A 25,409-nucleotide genomic window follows, 5' to 3' on the forward strand; every position below is an offset into this window, starting at 1 on the left:
GTGTTTCTCCCTACATAAGAAAGTTGCGCTCTCTGCATCTTTTATCCCGCGCACTGTGTCTAAGAATGACTGATAAAACACCTTTACAATGGCCTGTACCTCTGATTTTGGATTTAAAAAATGGGAGCTCCCATAGAAGCATCAAAATCTTTTGCTTGAAAGCAGCAAAGACATATGGATAAAGGATTGTAAAGAATAAGAGTTCTGTTGTTAGCCTCTTGAAGCCATCCTTTGAGCTCCAGTCTATCAAGGAGGTACAAAAATAATCATGTGGGCAGCATTCAAGTCCCATATAAAAACGTGAGTTTGTAACCTGACAGGCACAAGTCTGGAAACCCTCTGTGTGGAACAGAATCCGTAAGCGGTGTATGTGTGGGGTCTGGTTGTCTTCACAGTATTTTTAAAAAGCAGAGGACTAAATGGTGTATTCCCTAGGCAAAATGTACTTCAATGAAAGTTTCCACAAGTACTTGAAATTTACTGGTGACAATATTTTATAGAAAATAAGAAAGAGAGAAATTAATTGGGAGAGCTGTTTAACAATACAAAGGTGAAAGACAACACAGTTCAAGATCAGCTTTGAAGGATAAATAAAAAGGAATAGCAAGCAAATACTCTGTAAATATCTCCCTGGAGGAAGAAATAACTGCTTAATAACAGGATCCCTATTGGCAGATGCCACAAGAAAGTGAGTGTTTAATATGTTTGCTTTATGCTGTGATTTCACAGTCAGAGCTTAACCTTGTTTTGAGCATCACTTCCCAACCCATAGCAATACTGCTTATCTCATTTTAGACAGCTGTCTCTTCAGGCTACTCAGTCCTGTCTCTGTCCCACCTCTTGAGTTGTGTTGGCACAGTTATTTTTGTAGCTGCATCTGAGATGTGTATTAGGGACCTGATTTGTCAAGAAAACAACCGTGCATCCTTATATATAAACAAAATGAAGCAGAGTTTGCTTGGGTCTTTTTTTTCCTCAAAAAAGTTGATCCATTCCCAAAACAGGCTCACTCCATGATAGCCCAAAATTTTGCGGTAACACAGCTCAAGAGGCAGCAACAAGCGGCCTTGCTATGGGTGGCAGAAGAAGCACTGTTTGTGTCAGTGTTACTGCCAAAGGAATGCTTGTGTAACCACAGGCTGGCTGTTCTGGCAAGCTCATCTGCAGTCAAGGCTAACATAGCTGATGCCAGGAGCAACAGGATACAAAGGTCAGATTTGAATGTGTGTAGACACACAACTAGGAATGAACACCAAAGACAGGAAAAAAAGATCCAAAAAGTACCTTCCAGATGGCTGCTATGTGGAAAAAGATCTGATGATTGTACAGCAGTTCCCATCACTAGTGAGACCGATGTTGGTCACCTCCCCTCAGTTCAGGTGGAGTCTCGGTTGGAATTCCTCATGCAGTCTTTGGATTCATACTTCAGAAAAATGGGTACCAACTGGAGAAGGTCTAGCTAATATGATGCATAAAGAAAGACTGAAGGAATTAGGGTCAATAAGATTATAAAGACTGATAGAAGATATACACCTGATAGCAATAAATTGTTTTCTAATTTCTTACTACATTCCCTGATTTTGATCCGTTATTCCTATATGAAGAGTAATATTGTTCCCCCTGTCCGTAACAGATCTGACAAGAAGTAATGGGTTTAAATTGCAAACAAAGAAGCTCAATATAATTGTCAGGAAAAGTTTGCTTAACAGTGTAGATAATGACATGTAGTTTGCCTTGGGAATTTCCATCACTGAGTGTTCGGAAAGAGATACCTATCACATTCCTGACAAAGTGTGTTTGTCCACAGTTTGCAAGAGTTTCTCTTCTAGATCCCTTTTTAGCCCTATTTTTCAATGGTCCTATAAATTACTATATTTTATGGACAGCTATGGGATAACTAAAATTATAACAGTTTTTGTAAATATGTGTAAATATTTTCACCTACACAGAAGTACTGAATTATTTTAAATGTTTATTTACATGTTTCTAATGTTGGTTGGTGGATGCAGTAATATTTTCCATTTTTTGCCTCAGAATGGAGGAAGTAGCCTGTGCTCCGTGGATGACTCAAACGACCATGTGCTTTCTGTGTGGGACTGGCAGAAAGAAGAAAAGCTGGCAGATGTCAAGGTGTTGCAATAAGATATTTTGTACTATTTCCTTGTATGTAGATTTGGATTTCTTGTCATAAAATGTGTTTCTATATTTAACATCTTGTGCCTTTTTAACACTTTCATTTTATAAAAGGCAAAGAACATGAAGAAAGGGGGTATTTTCTCTTACTGTTGAGATTATCTCAGTAGTTTGGCTACAATAGCAACATTTTTTAAAAAGTCATTCTGGAGTTGATTAGAAAAGTCTAGGCAGCAATGATAGGAGCGTGTGCAGAAAATAAATGTCTTGAACTAATCTTTTGTGTAGAACTTCTCGTTATCTGACATAGTTTTGAAGAATAACTTTCGATATTAACTTATAAAAACATAAGATCTTTTGACTTCAAAGTATTTTACCAAAGTATTCCAGTCTACACCAATAAATGAATAGCTCAGAATTTTTCTAAAGTCGGGAGTTCATCAGTTCTAACTAGATAACCATTTGATATTGTTTTATTTTCTTTGAATTTTAAATTTTGATACAATGTTTTTCTTTTTTCCTTCCAAGTGCTCTAATGAGGCTGTATTTGCTGCAGATTTTCACCCTACTGATACAAATATAATAGTTACTTGTGGAAAATCACACCTTTATTTTTGGACACTAGAAGGGAATTCCCTTGTTAAAAAGCAAGGATTATTTGAGGTAAAATAAATATTTTCCTTAATTTTATGTTTGTAATAATGGTACAATCATACAGAAGTAAGAGTTAATAAGGGTTGAGTAAATCAAAACAACGGATCATTATGAAACTTGAAAATTTGCAGAAACTCGGGTAGCATTCATGGTATGGCACAGAGAACTTTTCCGTGGGTAGAACTTCCACAATGAAGTTTTGAAATGCAATTACTATTTTTCTCCTTGCATTCTTTTTCCTATATTCTTTATGCTACACTCTCCCCCCGCAAAATAAAATTACCTTAAAACTCCCTAGGTTAAAAAAGAAATGTAGAGAGTGATATATGCTGGGGTTTTTTTATTTTGTCAGAGGAGAGACTTGCAAAACCCCATAAATTGCGTGAATACGAATATTCTTCCCTTTTCCTCTGTTCTGCTCAGACACATACATAATGTAATTCACGTACAGATTGAACTGGCCACTATTTGTTAAATATAATTTTAATTTCAAGGTCTTGATTTGATTTTGTTCTTAAATATAGACTAAGCTCTACAACAGTTGCATGCACAAATGAGGGATGTTTGTGGTGACTGCAGATAACTCCAATAGGGCCTACTTAACTGCTTGTGGAGTCGTGGCTCCAAATTATAGTCAAAACAACTATTTTAAAATGTCAATTAATATACTTTGTGTGAAATCAGGAGGAGATGCTGAAATAATGCATTTAAATTTTGTTACATTTTATTTTTCATTCATTTTTAACTCCTAAGCTACTTGGGCAGATTTCTGCCTCTGTTATGGCTCTGTTATTCTTGATATTTGTTGCAGATGGAAAAGTGTGGTGGCCCTAGTTGAGAACAGTTCTTAGTTTGAGGGAGAAAGAGGCCGTACACACTGGTAGTCAACAAACACTGTAAATAATGTCCTTCAAAGCTACTAGCTAGTGAATTTTTTTGTCTCCTTATACGTTTCACTGTTTTGTTGCCATCAGTATCTTAAATGCTGGGTCTCAAAGCAATGTTTCCATTACTGAACCTTAGAATTCTTTCAAGAGATGATTTCTTAATTCTTAACTACAGCCAAACTCTCTAGTAATATTTTTCTCCTAGAAACTTTGGAGTTAAAAATTACAGTAATAAAGCTTGTTTACATCTTCAGCCATTTCTAAATACCTAAAGCCTTTGGGATTGTGTAGGAGTTGGGGGATTTGATTTATCTCGGAGCTTTCCTGGTCTTGTGTTAAAAGTTGACAGACCTTCTCACTTGCTCTGTCCGCAACTTGTAATTAAAGGATGCAGCATTGGGCCAACCTCAGCTGATGCATCTTTTGCCTTTGCATAGATTAACTGTTTAGACTGTAGGAATGAATTTAACTCCTGTGTAGATATTTAAGTAATTACAGAGCTGCATAAGATTAAACTAAATTACTCAAATGCATACAGTTAAAATGAATGGGTTGTGTGTTGCTGTGAGTGTATATTTTTCATAACCATGCAGAAACAAGAGAAGCCAAAGTTTGTCCTGTGTGTGACCTTTTCTGAAAATGGTGATACTATTACAGGAGACTCAAGCGGAAACATTTTGGTTTGGGGGAAAGGTAAGACAAGATTGAAGTTAATAGTGAAATTTTAATATAAAACACTGAATTTTTACATGAGTGTAGCCCCATTTTAAGAAGAATAAATTTTCTATATCTGGAGTTCTTTCCCAAGACCAATCCAGCAGGTTATGTCTGGATTCTCCTCTATGAGCACCTAAAGAACATATATACCTGACTGCTAGCAGACAAAATTCTGTGGAATGTGTTCCCTATGGTCAAATTTTGAATCATAATGCTCTGCCAGCATGTATGGCTTTTACTGATGTAAGAAATTGCAGGAAAAGTTCTTTTCCTTAATCAATGTGATAGTAAGAAACACCGTTAATATAATTGATGATCTCCGGTCTCCTGTACTGTCACTCTGTAGTGTTTGCAAAAATTATGCCTATTGACATACACTTTCAAAACGACAACAAATAGCTTGATTTGTTTTCCTAGGGAGTCAAGCTAAAATATATGCGGATCTAAATGAATTCCTCAGCTTTATTTCAAAAGAACAGATGGATAGGACAAACTTCTTAAAAAGCATTTTCTAGTAAGAAAAGACTTTTTTTTTTTTTTTTTTGAGGCAGCAGAAGGCAATGCCTGCCGGAAGGCAAACAGCAGCAACATCCTAAACGTTTACTTAGTGCATGAGATGCTATGCATAGAAATAAGGAGAATCCCCTAAAGGAGACCTTATTAGTAAAGGAAGAAAGGATATGAATGACAGCTGCTTCTTATTTACTCAGTGCCTTCTCCCAAGATACTCAAAGAATATAAGACCTGGGAAGCAACATGGTGAATCGGTTACACAGTTGAGCCTTACTGAGCTGTTTTAGTAGACTTTTTTTCATCCAAGGACTGTCACCCAATTATCTCCTTGTGCTTTTGACCAATATACTACTGTTGAGGAAAGGGGTGGATATGGTGTTTGTAACTCAGCTCCTCTTTTATTTCCCTTTTTCCTATGATAGTTTAAAGTGAGGCACTTGGACACTTTTCCTTCCCTACAGGGTTTAGAAATTGCATAGTCCCATCTCCTCCCTATTCTTGGTTGTTATTTTGGACTGCCAACAGACAAGGGAGATAGTGGCAGCTGTAGAATAATTTCTGCCTTGACTGCAAGCAGCCTCTTCTGCCCTTTCTCCTAGGAACAAAAGGGAATTCTTTGTGTGCTGCAAGATGTCCTCACCTCTGCCAGTTCTTTTGGGTTGGACAAAAATGTTGATTTTGTTTTTCTATCTCAGTACAGTGTACTTCCTATGTCTTCACTACTTTTGTCTCAGAGCTCTATGTTCAAACGAGGGCTGCTTCCAGCAGGGCAGAGTACCCTTAGCAAAAACTTCTGTTAATAGAAATCACTTGTGACTGTCACATTACATCCATAGATGTGGATAGAAGCAAATGGGATTTATAAAGGAAAAAGCACTTGTTTCTTCCTAACTTGCATCAGCCCCTCACTTGTGATAAACGTAAAGTTAGCCAAGCTTTGATGCAAGGTGCACATTCCAGTAATAGAATCACTAGTAATCATTTCTTTATACTTCATAATAGTAATGGTTCATCAAATCAGGGTTATTTAATCAAATGTAGATGGTTTTGAGTCTAAGAAGGTACTTGAACCAAACCACATTCATCAATAAAGAAGTACAAACTCTTTCGGAGAGTGATTTAGCACCTTCTGCCAAATGTACAAAGACCTCTAGCTTAGTCAGGCTTTGGTGCAAGTTCAGTGTTTGGAGGCTGTGGAATATCCTTGGAGGATAACAAGTGACTGGGTTATGGTTTCTTTGTTGATAAGGTGCATGGTGTTATTGCAGGTCAAATGTGATGTCAAATGGTTTAGCTTAAACTCCCATGAAAGGTTTAAATGAACCTGTTTTACTTTGTGTTTGAACTAGACTGAGTGAGTGTGTATACTTTTCATTTTTGAGATGGGGGGAATGTGTTCTTAAGCTGTACTAATTCAGTTTCTGTGTGTCAGCACATGTTGGTGCAACATGCCGTTATCATTGTTTAGATAAAATCCTTGACAGGTAGTAGAGAAATGGAGGAAAAAAAAAAAATGGGGAAAAAAGGAGCTATCAAGCTGAGTATTTCAGTAGTAATGTCTTTTCTCCTTCTATCCAGGTACCAACAGAATAAGCCATGCAGTTCAAGGGGCACATGAGGGTGGAATATTTGCGCTGTGTATGCTGCGAGATGGCACATTAGTATCAGGAGGTGGAAAAGACCGGAAGCTGATATCTTGGAATGGAAATTACCAAAAACTTCACAAAACTGAGGTGATATCACCTATCTTGAAATAATTCTGCTACTCAAAATGAAATTCTAGCTGTCTTCTGAACGGTGCTTTTTAAAAAATTTTTTTCTTATGGATGTGTGTTCTGTGGAAAAGCAAATCAGTGGTAAAATGCAGTATCGTTTGAGTCATCATGTCGTTCCTGTGATAGCCTATTCATTAACATAATATTTCCTTTTAAAGATCTATGATAATTGGAAAACAAATCTTGTATCCATAGTTTTTCATATTATTTCTTCCTTTCTTTGTAATTAATAACGTAAGGTCATTTTTCTCATCAGAGTATTAAAATATTAAAATGTTTTTGTACTTTCCGCTTTTCCAAAATGATGCAATGATGTGAGGATTTTTTGTGGGTTTTAGTACTTACAATTTTTCATTAATTTCTTGGTTAGTGTTGTTTTTTATTTAAAAAAGAAATTCCAAAAATGAATTCAGTTGCTATGTAGGAACTTAAAAGATTAAAGCAGAATTTGTTTGAACAGAATTACATGATTGTTTATATGCTGAATGTAAGAGAATGATCAGCATAAAACTCTAAGGAAGGGTTTCAACTCTACTATATATTATTAAATGTTGCAAATGTATTTACAACTGGAATGGCATGTCTGTTTTGGTAATTCAGTTTTTAACACAGCACAAGGCATGTGCTTGTTCTGTTTCTAACCATGCTGTCCTTCTTTTTCACTTACTTGTTCATACAGTGGTATTCCTTGTTATTTTAAATTTTATATGTTCCCTCGAATTTTATGGGGGATTTACACTGACTCTTTCAGAACCTAGGCTGCAATTAAAGAAACATTCCTTGCAAGAAAGCAGTAGTGATACAAAGCCTGACACTATCTCTGAGTAGAAATGCTTAGTCTGATATCACAGCTGCAATTAAAATATGATCCAGTTAACACAGCATGAAGGAACTTTTTCTGTTTGTTGAAATACTTGGTTTATCTGTATAAATGGAGTGTTCTGTAGATAAGGATGTCTTTTCTTGTAGTGTTATAAAGATAGTTACTGAGCTGATACAAGCTGTTACAAACTTTTGAAAGTCAGACAAATATATTCATCCATTTCATTTCTTCTCTGTGCAACAGTTATTAAAATGTGCTTGTTAGGCCATATGTCTTTAAAAATAGCAACTCTTGACAAATTGTCTGACTTACTTATCTCTTTGTCTGTTATGACCACAGATTCCAGAGCAGTTTGGTCCAATAAGAACAGTAGCAGAGGGAAAAGGGGATGTTGTATTAATAGGAACCACTAGAAACTTTGTCCTACAGGGCACGCTATCAGGAGATTTTTTCCCAATTACGCAGGTAAGCTGTTGCCTTACAAGAACATTTCTAAGTGTGTAGTAGCAGTAAAGGTATTGCTTAAAGTTAAGTTTCATAAATATGCATCTATTTGATTTATTATTACAGTACTTTTGGCAATAAATAACATTATAAATATGCATCTATCTAAGCCAACATTATTGTAATGCTTTAATGTACAGTTTGGTAATTTTAATCCTGTTTAAACATGTTTAGTTTTGAAGGTACTGTCCTTCTTGTCAAGAAACATTTCTGCTTGTGTAGGGTCACACTGATGAGCTCTGGGGACTTGCAGTCCATTCCTCTAAACCTCAGTTCTTCACTTGTGGACATGACAAACACATTACTCTCTGGGATGCTACCACTCATCATCCTATCTGGAACAAGATTATAGAGGTATAAATTTATTAAACACAGCTCTGCTCTTATAGAACTTCTCAAGTAATTTGGGTTTTTCATAAGATTATTGATTAAAAGTATCTTAAAGTATTAACTTTAGCAAAAAAGTGAGAGTCATAAAATTTATCTTTCTGAAAATGGATGCAAAACACTCAAAACGAAGAATTTAAAACCCTAGGTTATTTGGATCTATATGCTGTATCATATAGAAGTGTACAGTGCTGTTGACACTTAACATTTTTTTACTAGGAAGTGAACCACGAATATAAAGCTAGGAAATACTTACCATTTTAAAGCAGTTCTGATCAGGATTGCTATTAATACCACTATCCTGAGCATGGTGGTCAGAATTCAGAAGGAAAAGATTTTTTTGGTGATTTTTTTTTTTTACCTTCTTAATTTATTTTCTATAATTTACTAGTATTTTTATACATCCTGTTCACAAATAAACAAATGTGGTTTTTAGAATGTCACTTCCTATCTCTGGTCTGAAACTTGGTGTTTAGGTACTGAAGGAATACTGGGTGGAGGCTCAGTTTTATGCTGTACTTAGGCACTCAGTTGTGTATTTGCAGACTCCTAATGGCTTTGTGGTAACATGTGATCTTGATTACTACATGCATTACTAGGAACTGATTTTTAGAGTACATTTTTTGGACACCTGATCACTCTTCTCATTGTTTATCCATAAGAAGGCATTGGCTTAGCTCCTAGAGACAGCAGTGATGCTTTTATCCCCCTGTTTTGATATGCTACTATAACATTTTTTCAAACATTTCTCTCTACATTTTTTTAATAGGTGTGTGAGTATGCTTTTGTGGCAATACATGTGCTGATTGTAATAGCCAAGTTATTTCTCAGTCTTCTTGTCTACTCTCCGTACAGTGGAAAAGTTCAAAAATTACTTCAGGAAAAACAAAACAGCACCTAGTGTAGATATATATATATCAAATACACAGGTTTGCAAATCAAATTGTAACCCATAACTTTTCTGTGACCCTCATGTTGCTGACTACATTGTTTTCTGTGTGGTGTAGTGAATAATCCTTTATTAGTTTACGTGAAGTTTTGAAAATCTTACTTATGCAACTTTTTTAATAACAAGATTGTTCATTTTCAGGCCTACATAACACTTTAAGTTAAAGCTGGTATTGATAAGACTTCTTGAATACAACACATCTGCAATAAGTGTATGCTGTTGCATCAGGTTGAAGCAGTCTTAACACAATAGCATTTGCCAAGCTGTCTCACGTAGTATCCCACTCCAGTTGTGTGCACTTGTTAAATCATACTTGCTTGGTGAATGTGGAAATTGGAATTTATTCGGTCTAACCAAGGTCATATGTTCCAAGGTCCATATTTTTGTTGACCTCTAAATTAATTGGAGAGACCAAATCAACAGTTCCACTGCCCCAGAGATGGAGCCATATTTTCACAGTTCAGTTCCTCAGTTACAAAGTCAGATTGACCTGTAGTATAAGGAACTAAAAGAAAGGAAAATAAAAGTAGTTCTTTTAATCTAAAAAAAAAATTGAAATCAATAATACTAAGGGTTTGACCTGAGAAGCAGGTAGATAATTGCATTTTTCTACCTCATAATAATTTTAGAGTCTAAGATATGTTACTATGATTTGGATTTAAAAATATGCTCTCTCCCCTTCAGTCTTTAGGAATACTGTAGCTGGGCCTCAGAGGAATGGTCAAACCTTGAGATGCACCAAAATCTTAATGTGCTTGCAAGTCTCTTGAACTGCTACCAAGATGCCAAATGCAAGATCAAATAAATACCGGCACAGTTAGGCTACAAACTTCAGAAATAAAAAGTATCTTTAAAAAATCAGTGAGCAGTTGTGAACCGAATTTTCCTGGATCTGTCTTGGTAGACTCTCTAAGAAAAGATAAACCTGTACTTTTTTTTGTTTTGAAATACAGCAATAGCAGTGTGCTGTATTGTACGGTATGGAATATGAACACACAAAATTGCAGAAATCCTTCACGTGCAATTCAGGGTGACTTGAACAATGACACAACTGGAAACTTTTACATAGAACTTTCTGGTTTTCAATATAGGTTTGTTTTTTTTTTTTTATGGAGACTTAATTTGGTTATTTAGAAAGGATACACGACTGGTTTTGTGCGAGTCTTATTTATAAATATCCTGAAGTGGAGAGTAAAGTCAATGGTACCATTTTTTATACTTTCCTAATAAATTTCTTTTTGGTCGGAAAAAAATCATCATGTAATTCAATTGCAGGTACTAATGTGATCCTTTACTCTGCTCAATGTAAAGGTGTACGTTTTTGTATACTTACAAACACTTTCAAAAACACTGAGAGAATAAAAAGTTAGTACTTCTGATATATTTGCATTACAGGAACAATATACTGAGGAGGGCCTATAGTCATGAACAAAAGTGCAATATTTGCAGCTTTGCTCTCTTACAGTCTAAAGAAAAGAGCATTTAGAAGTTGGGATTGATAGTGAAGCATCATTAGTGGAGATGGGGAACAGGAACAAATCTGTTAATCAGATAAGCTGCTATCTCAGAAATAAAATTACTTAAGTAATCATCAGTTCCAAAAAGGATGTTGTTTCTGCTGTTTTATCCTTTGTGTCCTCTGAAAGACAGAAATGGTGTTTAGCTGATTATGGCTTACAGTGAGCTTCAATTAATATGTAGCTATGGTTTTGGAAATATAAGACACTCTCTAAGAAACTGTTGTTACTGAAACATTTAAGAAACTGCTTTATTTACTTTGATTCTTTTGAGAAGGTTGATGGCAACACCAGTAGGTCTATTAGACTAAACTTAGATTTATTTCTTTTCTCCTCCAAGTACTCACTACTTCATTAAGATAAGATTTCTTTTATCCATCTTGACAATAATCTCCTTATTAACCACTTGAAATGTCTAAGACTATGTTTCATAAGTCAGTGGCTGATTATCTAGAGTAAATAAATCATTTAATGTTAACCTATTTTTGTCAGAGATCTGTGTAAAAGCTTTTTAATGTAGTTATAAATACAAGTTACTGCTCAGATTAAATTCACTGTTTCAACCTCTGGTTTATTCAAGAGAATATTTTAGCATTTACTATGAAATTATACTTAAAAAAAAATTTTCCTTTCTGGAGTACTTTAATGGTTTAGAACATGCATATAGAAATCCTGGATCTCAATTCTCTGAAATTTCTTTAGAGTTAGTAACATCTTTGAAATTAGTCACTTGTTTAAAATTAACGAGAATATCCCTTACACCTAGCCTCTAGAGCTGGTAATTACAAATTGCTAAAACTGTGAGCAGGTTTACTAACATGGCTACAAAGTGATACTATTTTAGGATATAGAAAATCAAGGACATAAGCATTTCTGTGAGATAGGTTACTGAATGATTTTTGCTTACATTTTATTTAAAATTATTTTTGGCAGGTATCAGAAAAAATAATCTATTTGTTTTGGGACTTTCTGCTGTAACCTGGAGTTCTGGAGCTTGTTCTTTGTAACTGAACAAGTATTAGAAAGAAAAACACTGCAATTCTACCTGTCTCCATAATAATACACCATACAAAGTAAAATGCTTTAAAATTGTGTATCAAAATAAGAAACCTAGTGTATGCCCTTAATCTCCTAGTAAGCTGCAACTGGCAGGTGCTGAAAAAGGTGTTGGTGTGCATAGAAGTTAGGCTTTACCCTTCCATGCAAAGTGATACATACCTTTGTTGAGTAAGGTACTTGCTTGTCCTTTAGACAGTAGGTAAACTGCAGCTTTGATACTTAATTCTTAGGTCAACTCTAATTTAATAAGTTATTTTTATCTCTTACTTGTTTGTGATTTGTTGAAAGCTGCCTTTGCCAATGTTATTGTTATGGAATCACTGGCCAAGTTATTTTTAGATAGTGAAGAAAAGAAAACAGTGGCCTTGTATAGAGGGGAAGAAATCTATTGGGTAATATTTCAATCAGTTAAAAATACTTTTTTCCCCTCAAGTTTGTATTTAAACACAAACAAACAAACTCAAAAAGTCAACAAGAGAGACTGTTCCTGAGGCAGATAATTGAACTGTGTTTTTGGTATAACTTGGACTGGTAAAAAAAGTGTGCTTCCTTCTGAAACATTTTAGGATCCAGCACAGTCTTCAGGTTTTCATCCTTCAGCATCTGTTGTTGCAGTAGGGACACTGACTGGAAGGTAAGATGCACAGAGCTACACCTTGGGCACCAACAAACACGGCATGATTTTTCCAGCTCATGTCCAAGTTCATGTTCTTGTTTTGCAGATGTATGCATGACATATATTCATCCCCTATTTACTTCTATTGAAATTCAGAGAGACATTTATTTGTATTGCCTTAGTGCCTAGAAACCCAAGTCGTGGACCAGTACCCCACGTTTGCCGAATGTTGCATGAACGCAGAATGAAGAGATGGTTTCTGCCCTGGGAGAGCAGCAATCTAAAAGATCAGTGGGAGGAGATGGGTTTGGACAGGGCAGGAAGTCTAGGTTAGCAGTGAGACCGTGCATGGGGAGGTGCTGTCACCATACCAGTGCCCTAAATGTTAAATCATTGTGTCCATGGTGGCAAAGGAGAGGCTAAAGGAGGAGCTTTGAGGTAATGAGTTAACTTTGCAGGTGCCTACAGAGATCTTCTCTGAGGCCTGTAGGGCAGCATAGAGAAAATCACATAGAGAAAAGCTGCTCATTGGAAAATTTAGCAAATGGTTTATTATCTCTAATGCAGTGACAACCAGAGGCTTTAACAAAAATTTGGCAAATGTTCCACTGTGCTAGACATAGTGTAAAAATGCATATTAAGAGACTTGTTCTACCTGAAGAGTGTAAGGCATAAACAAGATAGACAAAACTGAGGTGAAAGATGGTATCTGCATTTTACAGGGCAGATTGAGCCCTTGGTAACATAATGAGTCAACAGCAGACCCTGGGTTTAACCTTGGCTCTCTGTCATAGGAGGAAGGACTGCCTTCACCAGGACTTCATCCTCTCCTTTAATGTCACTTGAGGGCAGGCTTTGCTGTTAGTATTGAAAACAGTTCCACTTAACTGAGAATCTATAGGATGCTTATAGGTTATGAACCAAGGTTATTTCGGATTGTGTATCAATCCTAAAGAAAGGATTTACTTTAGTTACTAAATTTACTTTATTTACTAAATAAAGTAAATCTAAAGGAGGAGCTTTAAGAGGAATCTTTACTTTGTCTTTAATAATTTGATGCAAGTATTGAAATGCAAATTTTATCTTTGTCCTTTCTACACATTTCCACAAATTAAATTTTGGTTCATTAAAATGAATTAATTTAATTAATTAAAAGTAATGAATTAATTAAGTTTAAAAAATTAATAATAAAGCTATTCCTTCTATCAAAAAAGAATGACCCTGATTCTTGCTTGTGTTTTCCTTTGCTGTAGGATTTAATGTAGGCATCAATTTAAACATCAGCATAGCATAGAGGAGGATGAGTAAAGGAGAAAAGTCATTATATGTAATGCTTACTTTATTCTAATGCATGAGCCGTAGTAAAACAGACTAAAATCTGAAGATTGATATCAGGGTCAATGTCTGATCATTTTTCTGGTTAAAAAACATGGGAAAGAAACTATCCTTGTTTTGAAGTAAAAATAAACCAAACCAAGTAGCAGTTGCTGTTTGTCTTTTCTTGGTGTAAAACTTATGCTATTTTGACAGAAGAAAAGTTGGTCAAGATTACAGTAGATTTAAATTCCTTATGGAATGATTTATTGGCTTCTTTCTCTATTTATAACAGGTGGTTTGTGTTTGACACAGAAACAAAAGACTTGGTCACTGTACACACAGATGGAAACGAACAGCTGTCTGTAATGCGTTACTCACCAGGTTTGAGAGCATTTATTTACTGGTTAAAAAAAAGTGTTGAATTTTTTTATTAAATTCGGGGTTGGTTTGTTTTAAAATAATTCCCCACTTGCCATACTGAAGTTGAAAATAAATATGCCATGAAACGCTGGCAACACTGAATGGGTGGTGTCTTAGGATCTAGTTTTCTTTTCCTTCCCTCCCTCCTCCACATGTTCAATATGGTTTCACTGGGAAGAAGAAAAGCAAATATGACTTAACTGTGCAGGTTGTTGCAATCAGGTTAGCCCTAAATGGACTGTAGCTGCTTCCAGAAGTCTCATGTGTTTTTAACAGTAATATTTGCTGCATAAACTTGCTGGTTTGTAATCTTGAAACATGCATCAATATGCAACTGAAAAAGAAAATATAGAATTTTATTTCTTCATTTTTCAGTATCGAGGCCTTTAAGAACATTTACTCTTGTCTGTGACACACTAACTTTTCAAATTTAGCCTATGTTCTTTCTTACAGGAATAATTACAGTTCACTTTTGTATTTATAGATGGAAACTTCTTGGCAATAGGTTCCCATGACAACTGTATTTATATATATGGCGTAAGTGAAAATGGAAGAAAGTACACTAGAATTGGCAAATGTTCGGTAAGTAACCTTTTTTCCTCCTGGTTCAATATTAACAACTTAAGTATGTTTTGTAGCACTGTATTAGTACTGTCACATTGAGAGGTACTGTCAGTGTTAGTTAATAGAATATTTTTCTCTTTATAGGGTCATTCCAGCTTCATTACTCATCTGGACTGGTCTGTTAATTCACAATATCTTGTGTCTAATTCAGGAGACTATGAAATCTTATACTGTGAGTAAGAATTACATTTAGTCCTTTTGTGCAAAGTTCAGGCAGTCTAATACAGATTTAAAATTTAAATGAAACCATGTAACTGCCAACATAGAACATATGTTTTAATTCATCTGGTGCAATCAAAAATCTATACAATACGAGAATTAAAAGTGTTATCATGTGGTTGGTTTTTTTTCTTTTGTAGGGATCCCCTCTGCTTGTAAACAAGTTGTGAGTGTTGAAACAACTAGAGATATAGAATGGGCCACATACACCTGTACTTTAGGATTCCATGTTTTTGGTAAGTATCTTTCCTCTTACAAACTCTTACCATTCTTGTTATTAACAAACACTTGGATTGCCAACTTTTTCTTATGAAACATGACTATTCATATTTCAGGGGAAAATACAGAACTTCTGTTATGCCATTTTTATTACAATCTGTCCTCTTATTTCGATCCAGAAAGACATTGATTTAATAGTCTTGCTAGCTTCAAGTACAACTATTAAATTACAGTGTAAGTGGGAGACAAGGAAGAAATCACACACTGCCCTTTCTGTCACACTAGAGCTGCTTCTCATCATTTTTAATTTAAAGTACCAGCTCTATGGAATTATCGTTTATTTAGGCAGCTACTGGACCAAATCCCTGTACCAGAACCAGTTTCACTTGCACTAGTTACTGTGCAAACACAAAACAGGAGACAATCTCCATCATTAAATACTTATAATGTATTTTGATACAATATATAGCAATTGAATTAGGTGAAAGGTATGCAAGAAGAAAGAAGAAAAATGTAACAAAATCAAGATGGTTTGTTTCCATGGGACTTCTGCCAGTTTTGAAGGAGCTGCTTTCTCCAGTGTACTCTGAAGCTTTGTACTCGTTCCACAACGCATGCAGAACTAGACAGAGAGTTACAAAAGTAGAGTATGAGAAGCTTCAAATTCTTGAGTCCTCAGGATAAAATAGGAAGCCATGGTAGAAGTTCAGAGAAGAGTCTGGTTTAGTATAAGCAGTAAGCAAGGAAGATTTTCACCTGTGTTTCAAGTAGAATTGATACAAGTGATGTGTTTGAAGGCAGCTGGAAAGGACAAGTTTTTAGAGCTAAAGATGGGATGGCAGTAATAATATGCTAGGAAGGCACATTCAAATTGTGTATAATTCTGCTGACAAGCAGTACTTGGATATCACTACAACATGCAGATTTAGTAAAAGAAGGAAATCCTAGAAGACTGGCTGCATGTTGACATAATGTGTTTCTAATATGAGGGATGAAGGCCCTTATAGAACTATTAACATGTTCCTGGGGTTTGAGTATACCTGACACACAGTTACAGAGTTGCAAAGTCTTTGCATTTAGCATCACAGGTTCAGATCTTCTGAGATGATAAATATTTTAAGTGAGTATTCCTTACTTTATAATTTGAATTCATGCAAAACGTAGTGCTATTAGAATATCGGGCTGCTTTTGGTGCATAGAGAGTCCTAGCAGAGGAGTGTCCCACCTGAGAGGGGTTTTTTTCCCCCCTTGCAACAGATCGGCTTTTGAAGCCAGACTGTAGAACAAGATGATCTACTGGGCCAATGGGGAACTTGTGGAAACTGCATATACATTTTTATACTTACAGTCCTCCATGCTGAACTGGTTTATTGTAAGCTAAACCAACAAGGATGAGGAATAAATAAAAGTAGCTGCTAGTTTTAATAATTATCACAATTATCGTTTTAGTAATGTCATTCCACAATGACTGTGGAATTAGGAAGGTGCCATCCTTAGTAGAGGAAGGAAAAAGAGCAACGAAATTAAAATAATGGACTTCAGGGAGGCAAACTGCAAAAATCCAAAGCCCTGTTAGGAAAGATCCGAAGTTGGAGAAAAGGCGAGATGTGGTAGTTCCTTAGATGGTATGAAGTGCAGAGACTCTTCCAGCCCAGAGGAAAGATATCAGTGGCAGCAAGACACAAATTTGGTTAAACTGTTGTTGGCCTCTCCTACAAGGAAGAGGAATGCAGAAAGTAGAAGCTGTTGGAGGACCGAGGAGACACATAAACAAAACCTAAACATAAATGCATACTTGTGACAAATGCAGAAATAACAGAAGGGCCAATGACAATATTGGTCAGCTATGCAGAGAAGAGAGATGACACTGCTAAGGCTGAAGCGTTAAAAATCCCAGCACTTCTTTTTCTTTTTTAATATGTCTTTATTAGAAGACTTACTACAATCTGATGGCTAACCCAGTTAGTGCCAGTAATGAAAAGATAAGACCTCTCTTTCAGTAGGGAAGGAGTAGATTGGAAAGTAGTTAGAAGTCGGGTATCTTCAAAGTATCTGAGTGCGATGAACTGTGTTGTACCCATAAAAATAACTGGTTAGCATAATCTCAGAACCATTAGCACTTGTTTTTAGAACCTCACAGAGAACAGGCAAAGTACTGGAAAAATAGAGAAGAATGAATGCAGTATCTGCGGAATCATATATTTACCTTCAGACCCATATGGAGAGGATAAAGTGTAAAGTTAGTGGCTAGAATAATAAATTGAAGAAGCTCATAAATTGGAAACCAGTCTGATAATGTTGGAAGTCACTCTGCTATTCAGTACTTTTGGGGCCTCAGAGCAGCCAGTATGAACAGTCTTCAAATGCTTGCCGGGATTGCCCCACTGGACATAGAAGCAGCAATCACGTCATCAAGGATGTGAAGTTTCTAGTATATTGATTTTTCAGTAGCTACTGGCTGACTGAAACTAGGGATATTTTCTCACTCTAGTGTTTCTTACTCACACACATAAAAATCACAAATAGTACGCATAGCACTCACAGATCAACATAACCAGTGCAGGGGGAGAAAATGGACATTGATCTGTTGAATGCCTGTCTTCAAGCATGGGAACAGATTAGTCAGCCTGGAAAGGTTTAGAAATTATTCAACTGAAAATCAACAGCATGTAAAGAAGCATGTTCAAGGGAGGATATTTTAGTGATATAAACACATGTAAATGTGAAGGACTGAAAACTTTAAAATGCTGATCTGTATGTTCTTGCAAGAGCCATGTGCTGCTGGATACACAGCCAAGGCATCAGTTCATATCACATGACCAGTTTTGGAAAAATTAGTACTTGAGGTGAAGGACAGGAACAGAAGAAGATGCTGTGCAAAGCCAACATTGAAAGCAAAGCAGAGCTCAGACTGGTTGGGTTCAAAACTGACTAGAAGACTGTATGATGAATGTTATGTTTGTTTGAATGTATTTAATAGCATGGATGATAAAGCAGCATGTATAATTTGTAGGTGGCGTGAAGCAGCATGATTAGTAAGTTGTCTTGAGAAACAGAGGAATGGTATGAAAAAAGGAGTCAATTCAATAGAGACAAATAGGAGGTTACACACTTGAACAGCAGAACCCAGTTGTACAAATACAGAATGGAGGAGAGCAGGCAAGAGAGCGGATCTGCACAGAAAGATCAGATTACTGTTGCATACAAACTTGTTGCAAGTCAACAGCATTATGCTGTTGTATGAAAGGCAGATGCATTAGTGGGATGTATAATGAAAAGGTTCCATGCAAAATGTGAAATGATCGTCCATTTATCAGTATCTGCTTCAGTCACAGCTGGATTAGCTGCTTCTGGTTTTTGCATGTTGGACCAGCAGATAATGTGCTGACTAGCAAGAATAATTATCCATCTAAATGTTGTTCTGGGAGAAGAGATGTAATTAATGAATTTTAGAGAAGAAAAGGAGGAAAAGAAGCATGACATCAATCTTCAAATGAGAGAAAGGAAATGGTCTCTTTCCATGTCTGCAGAGGATGGGGGCGGGGGGGTTGTGGAAACGGACTACTTTTTTAGCAAAGGGGATTCAGTTTACATATTTGGAAAAACTGACAGTGAGGCACTGGAATAAATTTTGAAAGAGCACAAAGAAAAGCCCTCATATTGATCCTTTCGCCATTTCAAAATGGCAATCTTGTTTCTTAAACCATTTTCTGTAGGGCTTATCTCCAGCTTGTCATAGTGACATCTTGAAAAGACTCCTGCCTCTTTTCAGCCAGCATTTCGTGTTCATACAGGCTCCTTTTTGTCAAAGCAGTTATTTAAAACAGCTTTTGTGTGTCACTTCATTCTACATGTTCATAATTCCACAAGTAGCAATTACCGTGTTTCTTCTTTTCACCTTCCTTTTCTTTAAGCCTCTTTTTAACTGTCCCTGATCTAGCAGAGATGTTTCCATACACATCAGGAGAATTAGGGGCAGTCCCCAAATCAGTACTTTGTGTTTCATTTTATTTACAATTTGTAATTCCTTATAAAGACATGGATTCACTTCCTCTTTGTGCTTTTTGAATTGCTGTGCAATGATGCAAAGACTGTATTTGGAAAGAATTACATGCGGATCAAAGGCTAGCTGTTTGCACAGTGCAGGGCAGATGCCCACTTTGGTGTTATCAGTAGCCCAAAGAAGGGAAGCTGGAGTGTGCCTGCCCTGCCTGCAGGCATAGGCATCCTTCCAGGAGATGAGAGGGCAAGCAGGGGGAGTAGCAACTGTCTCATCCTGACCTGTAGTAACAATGAAGGAAGAGCATGCACTCAAGTGGTAGGACTTCAGGAGGACACTGCAGAGGATGTATAACATAGGGACACTCATTGAAAATCATAGCGCCGAGACAAGGCCGTTTTTTGCCAAATCATAATGGCAGAACACACATTATAACCGATTATGACTGTGGTCTCTGAAAGTTAGGTATCATTTATGTTGAGTAGGGGTTAGATAAAATCTGAATTGTGAAAATCATAAAAAAACCACCCCCATGGTACTGCATACAAAAAAATGAAATTTCAGTAACTGGTTGGATTTTGTTAAAATTACAGTTTATTACAGGTGAGTATTCAGAGACTTTAAGGATATGGTGCATAGATTTGGCCCATGCATTGATAAGCCTACAGTTTAATTTTAGAACAGCACTTTGTGCAAGAACAGGAAGCAGTAGAGTACATGACGAAGGAGGAGAATTACTACAGTAAAACAAAAGCATCTTAAAAATTTATACTATGTTCAGTTTCTTTTCAAGGGATTTATTAATTACTAAATAACATTTTAAACTATATAATCTCGTTTCATAGGTTTTAGACTTCAATAATACGAAGAAAGTATGTTGAATCATACATAGATAGTTTTTTAGACTACAGTAGTATGAAGGAAGTAAGTTAGCTCATACGTAAGCAGAAGGGAAAATAAAAGCAGTAACTGTTATTTTTCTACATAACCATTTGAAAGTTCTTCTAGGCTCAGACACATGACCATAATTCAGCAGAATTCTTTTTTTCAGAGTAAAAAGCACTTTGCTGACTAGAGGAAATAAAGTTTCTGTTTACGTGCTGATTTCCTATTAGGATCTGGTCTTTTGCTGGTACTGAAGTACGGATACTGACTCAGCTGCAGTTATTTTTGTAGTTTTATATTTTTCTTTTTTTTAAACAAGTAATCCCTTATTAATATTTTAACAAAAACTTAAGCTTTTATTTCCATTATAGAAACCTTTAATTACTCCCTCTGTCTTTCAGGTGTATGGCCTGAAGGTTCAGATGGAACAGATATCAATGCTGTCTGTCGATCACATGGGAGAAAACTGCTATCAACAGGGGATGATTTTGGCAAAGTACATCTCTTCTCATATCCGTGTTCACAGTTTAGGGTAAGGTATTTCAAAAAAATTTACTCTTGTAACTTGCACAAATGCATTCAATGTTGTTTTCCTATGTACAAAAAAAAAAAAGATGGGGGGGAAGAGTGGAAATATATATATATGCCCAAGGGATTTACTTAAGGTTGATTAAGACTACAATTAAATTTAAAATTTAATTTAATATTAAAATACTTGAACAGAATTATGTGATACCTTGGTTTCATTGTCATATAAATGTTATGTTATAATGATATGTTTTTATGACAAATAATATCCTAACTACTATGGTGTTTTCTAGGCTCCAAGCCATGTGTACGGTGGACATAGTAGTCATGTAACTAATGTAGATTTTCTCTGTGAAGACACCCATCTCATCTCCACAGGCGGAAAAGATACAAGTATTATGCAGTGGCGAGTCATTTAAAGGAAACATCAGTGTGAACATACACAGTTGAGTTGACCATGCACAGAACTTATGTATAAATTGTATATTTAAAATTTAACAGTATGTTTGCAGTTTAGCCTGGTCACTGTGATTTTTGTTTAAAAAATTCTTACAAACCTCAGGAAAATTAAGCCCTGTGCTGGTTACCTTACTCAGTATAGTGATTTTTTTTTTTTCATTGTGTCACACCTTAAGAATGATCGTTTTCTCTTCTGTTGTACAATATACAATGCAGTACAAGTTTAATATAAGAAATGTGGCTTGATAGTTTGCAATACAGTGCTATCAGCGGAATGTGACTATCTTAAATGCTTTCTGTAAACACTGCTAAAATGGTCACAAAAATGCCTTTCAAAGACTGTATATATGTGCTTATTTCTTTCACTATCTACACTTTGTACTGTATATTTACTTATTTAGAAAAATCTATGACAGTGTCGAGGTACCGAATTGTTTCTGATGGAGGATGATGAATAGATACAAAAAGTATAAACCGAGATGCAGGATACAAAAATTAGTGTTCTAGACCTGAAAATGTGAATGCTGGTAAATTTGCATTCTGTTGGGAACACCACACCTTGGGTATCACCCATGAGGAGTTGTGTTCCCTTTCAAGTGAATCAGCAGGTTATGCCCCAGTTTGACCTGAGTATCTCAGCAGGGTTTACAGATGTCTGTGTGGTTCAGGTATTCCATATGAGTTGAAACTAAAAAACTTTTTACTTGTATATGAACAATTTCTTTTTGAAAACAAACCAGAAAACCTTGGCCACATCTCCATTATTGGTTGATATATTTAACTAATATGTATATTAATCAGCATGATGCTATATTGTACATGTATAAGATTTTAGCAGTTCATAACAAATGGTAAGGCAATCTAGCTTTACTTTTTTATGCTTATGGATATTGTATATTTGTATTTTAAGACCAAGTAGACCAAGTCTAAAGATATCTTTTTAAGTGTACCATAAACCTGCAGAGGGTAAAGGAAGTCTTGGAAGCCTACATGAGATATTAATGTGTAACTTCTGGCCCCTGTGTTTTGTGCATGGATGGATATTTATAGTATGAAATAAGATTGTGTTTTGCAATGAAGTAATAGTGGAGGTGGTATAAAATGGTTAAGAAGGCCTTATCAATGGTGATTGTGACACAGATTGAAATGTATTGTTTACTTTGAAGAATGTATCTGAAGAATTTTAAAAGGAGTTCTAAGCGGACTCGAAAAAGGTAGTATTAAAATTTTGCTTGTAATGGACAGTAAACATTAATTCTCTGAACTCTAAAGCACTGGTTGTTTAGAGTGATTGAAATGAAATGGAATCAATAAATTTTGAAACTTTTTTATTACATCTCCAACCTCCTACACTGAAAGTGCAGGACACCAATAAACATGTATTAAAGTGAATTTTCAATGCATTCTTCTTGTTTAGTAAAATATCTTTGTTTTGATGTGAAATACCTATAGAAAAGACAGGCTTTTACTGAACGACACACATTTGTGATTTCTCAGTTAGAGCTGCATCTGAAAATATTTGGACATAAAATCTAGGTTTTTGGGGTACCTAATTTCATGCATGAGCATGACCCTGTGAATGTGATCCCTAATGCATACCTGGAGAGCAAAACTCCAGCTTCATGGCAGGGAAGAAGGACACGCTGCATGCTTTCACCTACAGACTGCCTTGGTTCTGCCTCCTAGTACATATCACTTATTTCTGAGCACTGGGCTGGCGGAAGAGTGACATTCCAGTGCACAGGGTTATGTTCATGGCAAGAGCTCCTGACAATTTCTCTGTGCTAGGAACTTGTCCTCAGGCAAGACTTTTGAAGGCCAGGGTTTCAGGGTCACTTTAACCTGACGTTACCTAGCATTGTCACTGAAGGAAGAAGTCTTGGCCCCAGCTGTGTACTCCCATCCCGTGCAGCAGCACAAGAGTTATTGTGGCCATAGGGAGAACCCAGCTGGAAGATGGACCCAGGTTAAAATCAGTTTGGGGAGAGAGGGGGTGTATGTGTGAAGGCCAAGCAAGCAGACAACAGCTACTACAAAACAGAAAACACTTTTTCTCAGTTTGCTCATCTGATTTAGCTGTGCAGCTGTATGAGTGCTTGTACTGAGCTTTTGCAGAGGAAGGAACAATGTGGAGAAGAAAATAAATAGACAGAGGAGCACTGGAACAACTTCTTTTGATGGCAATGTCAATCTCCCTCTGCTTGAAGTTTGTGAAATTAAGGCATAATATCCCTAACCTTTCTATGGTTAATCTAATCTTAAGAGGTCATAATATGCAAGTGACAGGTTCTCATCTTGTCTGGGTACTTGTTTAATTATGCCATGATATCTTCTGTTTATTAATTTATTTTTTTTGCTTTTGCGGATGGGATGCTTTCAGGTTTTCTGCTTTCAGGATTGTGGGTGATTTGTCATTACTTGCAACAGAGGAAACAGGAGCTGCAAATTAGGTTGGCACATTCCCTTTTCGTCCTTCTCCCATGGTGATACTCTTGGGATGTAATAATGTATATGTGATCCCTTTCTTCATTTTAAACTATTATCCCTTTCAAGAAATAGATGAGGAATCCTGCAAGTTCATCCCTAGCATTACTGATCAAAGGGGATTTTCAACAATCCCATCTCATCTGTGCCTCTGCTGCTCCTCTGTTTCTAACTTTTGCTGTTAAATGTGTCTTTGTTCCTCTATGAAAACCTGATAAACGTATTAGCTGAATTGGCAAAGGGCGGGTAGCATCTTGAGCCAAATATCTGTTTGACGACTCTTAGAGTGATTGTTCTTTCTTTATCCAGGAAATTCTACACAATTTTGCCATTGTTATATATAAGCTTCAGCTCTCCTCACTTCCACCCTTGTTCCTTGGTTCTTGAATTTATTTGTTTTCTCACAAAAAAGAAAAAAAAAAAAAAAAAGGAAGAAGGGAAAGAAAGAGTTATTCCCGAACTTTGTATATCTCATTCCCTCAGCAGCACCCAGGACTCTTAGAACTGATTCCTTCACCTGATACTCACTCTGCAGCAGTTGTCTTTTCCTGCCCTTCCATGTAGCATAAGGCTGGTTCTTAAGTTCACGGCTGGAGATACAGCCGGGCTTCTGCTTCTGCTCCTTCCCTCCCCTGATCTTGGCAGCAGGTGTAGCATTGCTCAAAGAAGAGAGTCCTCTCTTTGTGTCACTTGTGTATTGCTGTTGTCTACCAAGCATTCAGCTACTCCCTTTTAACTTTCTTCAGTTTCAATTCCTGTTTCTTGCTTTTCTTCCCTTCATTTCTAGCGTTGCTCTTCTGTGACTTCAGCTTCCAGGACTGCATCCATCTTAGCCCTTACTGGCACATGTTGCTGCCCTTAACTGCTTATAAAACCAGCAGCCCTGACTTACCTCTCTGATCGTTTTGGGGCTGAGTTCCTGGTTTCTTACTGTACCTGTATCCACGCTGCATCTTTGACTTGCACTTAATTGGTATCAGTGATTGCATCTGCTTTTAGCCCCTTCCTCCCTGCCCTTATACCTTCCTTGTATGAGTGTACTGAGGTGATCAATGCTGTCTTGTTGTTTCCTGATTCTCCTCCATTTGTGGGCAGCCCTGTAATGTATATCACATACTTAGATTTTAAAATATTTTTAGGGTAGGGATTTTTTTCTCTGTTTTTGTATGGCATTTAGCAATGGGATTTTGTGATCCTACACTCACTACAACATTATGACTCTCGTATTTGTCCAAAATGATGAGCGTGTATATTCAGGTAACACTTCTGTGACAGGATATTCAAAGTAATTAGCTACTGAAGTTGATAGCGTCTATTCTCTAAGTCTTAAATTATTCAGAAAACAATACATATGCTTTCAAAAGACTTCTTCCTCCCTCTTCTATATGCTTATAAAACAAATGTAGACTCAATCTGGGTTTTAGGATCATCTCCCATTTTCTAGTAGAGGCTTTTCATGATTTTGTTTATCTCTCTGGCCTGTTTTCATATATTTATTTTACTCCTAAAGGACATGTGTTTGTATTACATTAAAATTACAGCCACCTTCAACTTAATTCTCTAGTATTTGAATTACTACCTGAGAGATGGTTATTACATAGATACTTTTGGTAGTACTTGGTTTTGACAGGTTGTTGAAACCTGACAGATATTAACAATTTCCAACAGATGAGCTCTACAAAAATCAGCCACTGTATTAAAAAAAAATAAAGCAAAAAAA

The 25,409-nt window shown here is 36.2% G+C and overlaps 1 protein-coding gene across 1 annotated transcript in view; it reads left to right on the plus strand.

Annotated features, from left to right (window-relative positions):
• Positions 1-21,795, plus strand: part of EML1 (echinoderm microtubule associated protein like 1) — a gene marked incomplete at its 5' end in the record, with an annotated part of 40,790 nt that extends 18,995 nt beyond the window's left edge. The window contains 13 exons of the mRNA XM_009694975.1: positions 2,035-2,130; positions 2,662-2,796; positions 4,268-4,367; positions 6,483-6,637; positions 7,842-7,967; positions 8,229-8,360; positions 12,485-12,552; positions 14,144-14,232; positions 14,756-14,853; positions 14,980-15,067; positions 15,255-15,350; positions 20,620-20,750; positions 21,040-21,795. Of these exons, the coding sequence (XP_009693277.1) occupies positions 2,035-2,130; positions 2,662-2,796; positions 4,268-4,367; positions 6,483-6,637; positions 7,842-7,967; positions 8,229-8,360; positions 12,485-12,552; positions 14,144-14,232; positions 14,756-14,853; positions 14,980-15,067; positions 15,255-15,350; positions 20,620-20,750; positions 21,040-21,165 (1,440 nt within the window). The remainder of the gene's footprint in view (positions 1-2,034; positions 2,131-2,661; positions 2,797-4,267; positions 4,368-6,482; positions 6,638-7,841; positions 7,968-8,228; positions 8,361-12,484; positions 12,553-14,143; positions 14,233-14,755; positions 14,854-14,979; positions 15,068-15,254; positions 15,351-20,619; positions 20,751-21,039) is intronic.
• Between the last annotated feature and the right edge of the window lie 3,614 nt (positions 21,796-25,409).

This window comes from Cariama cristata, unplaced genomic scaffold (genome assembly GCF_000690535.1).
Source record: "Cariama cristata isolate BGI_N322 unplaced genomic scaffold, ASM69053v1 scaffold40202, whole genome shotgun sequence".
Classification (NCBI taxonomy): Eukaryota; Metazoa; Chordata; class Aves; order Cariamiformes; family Cariamidae; genus Cariama; species Cariama cristata.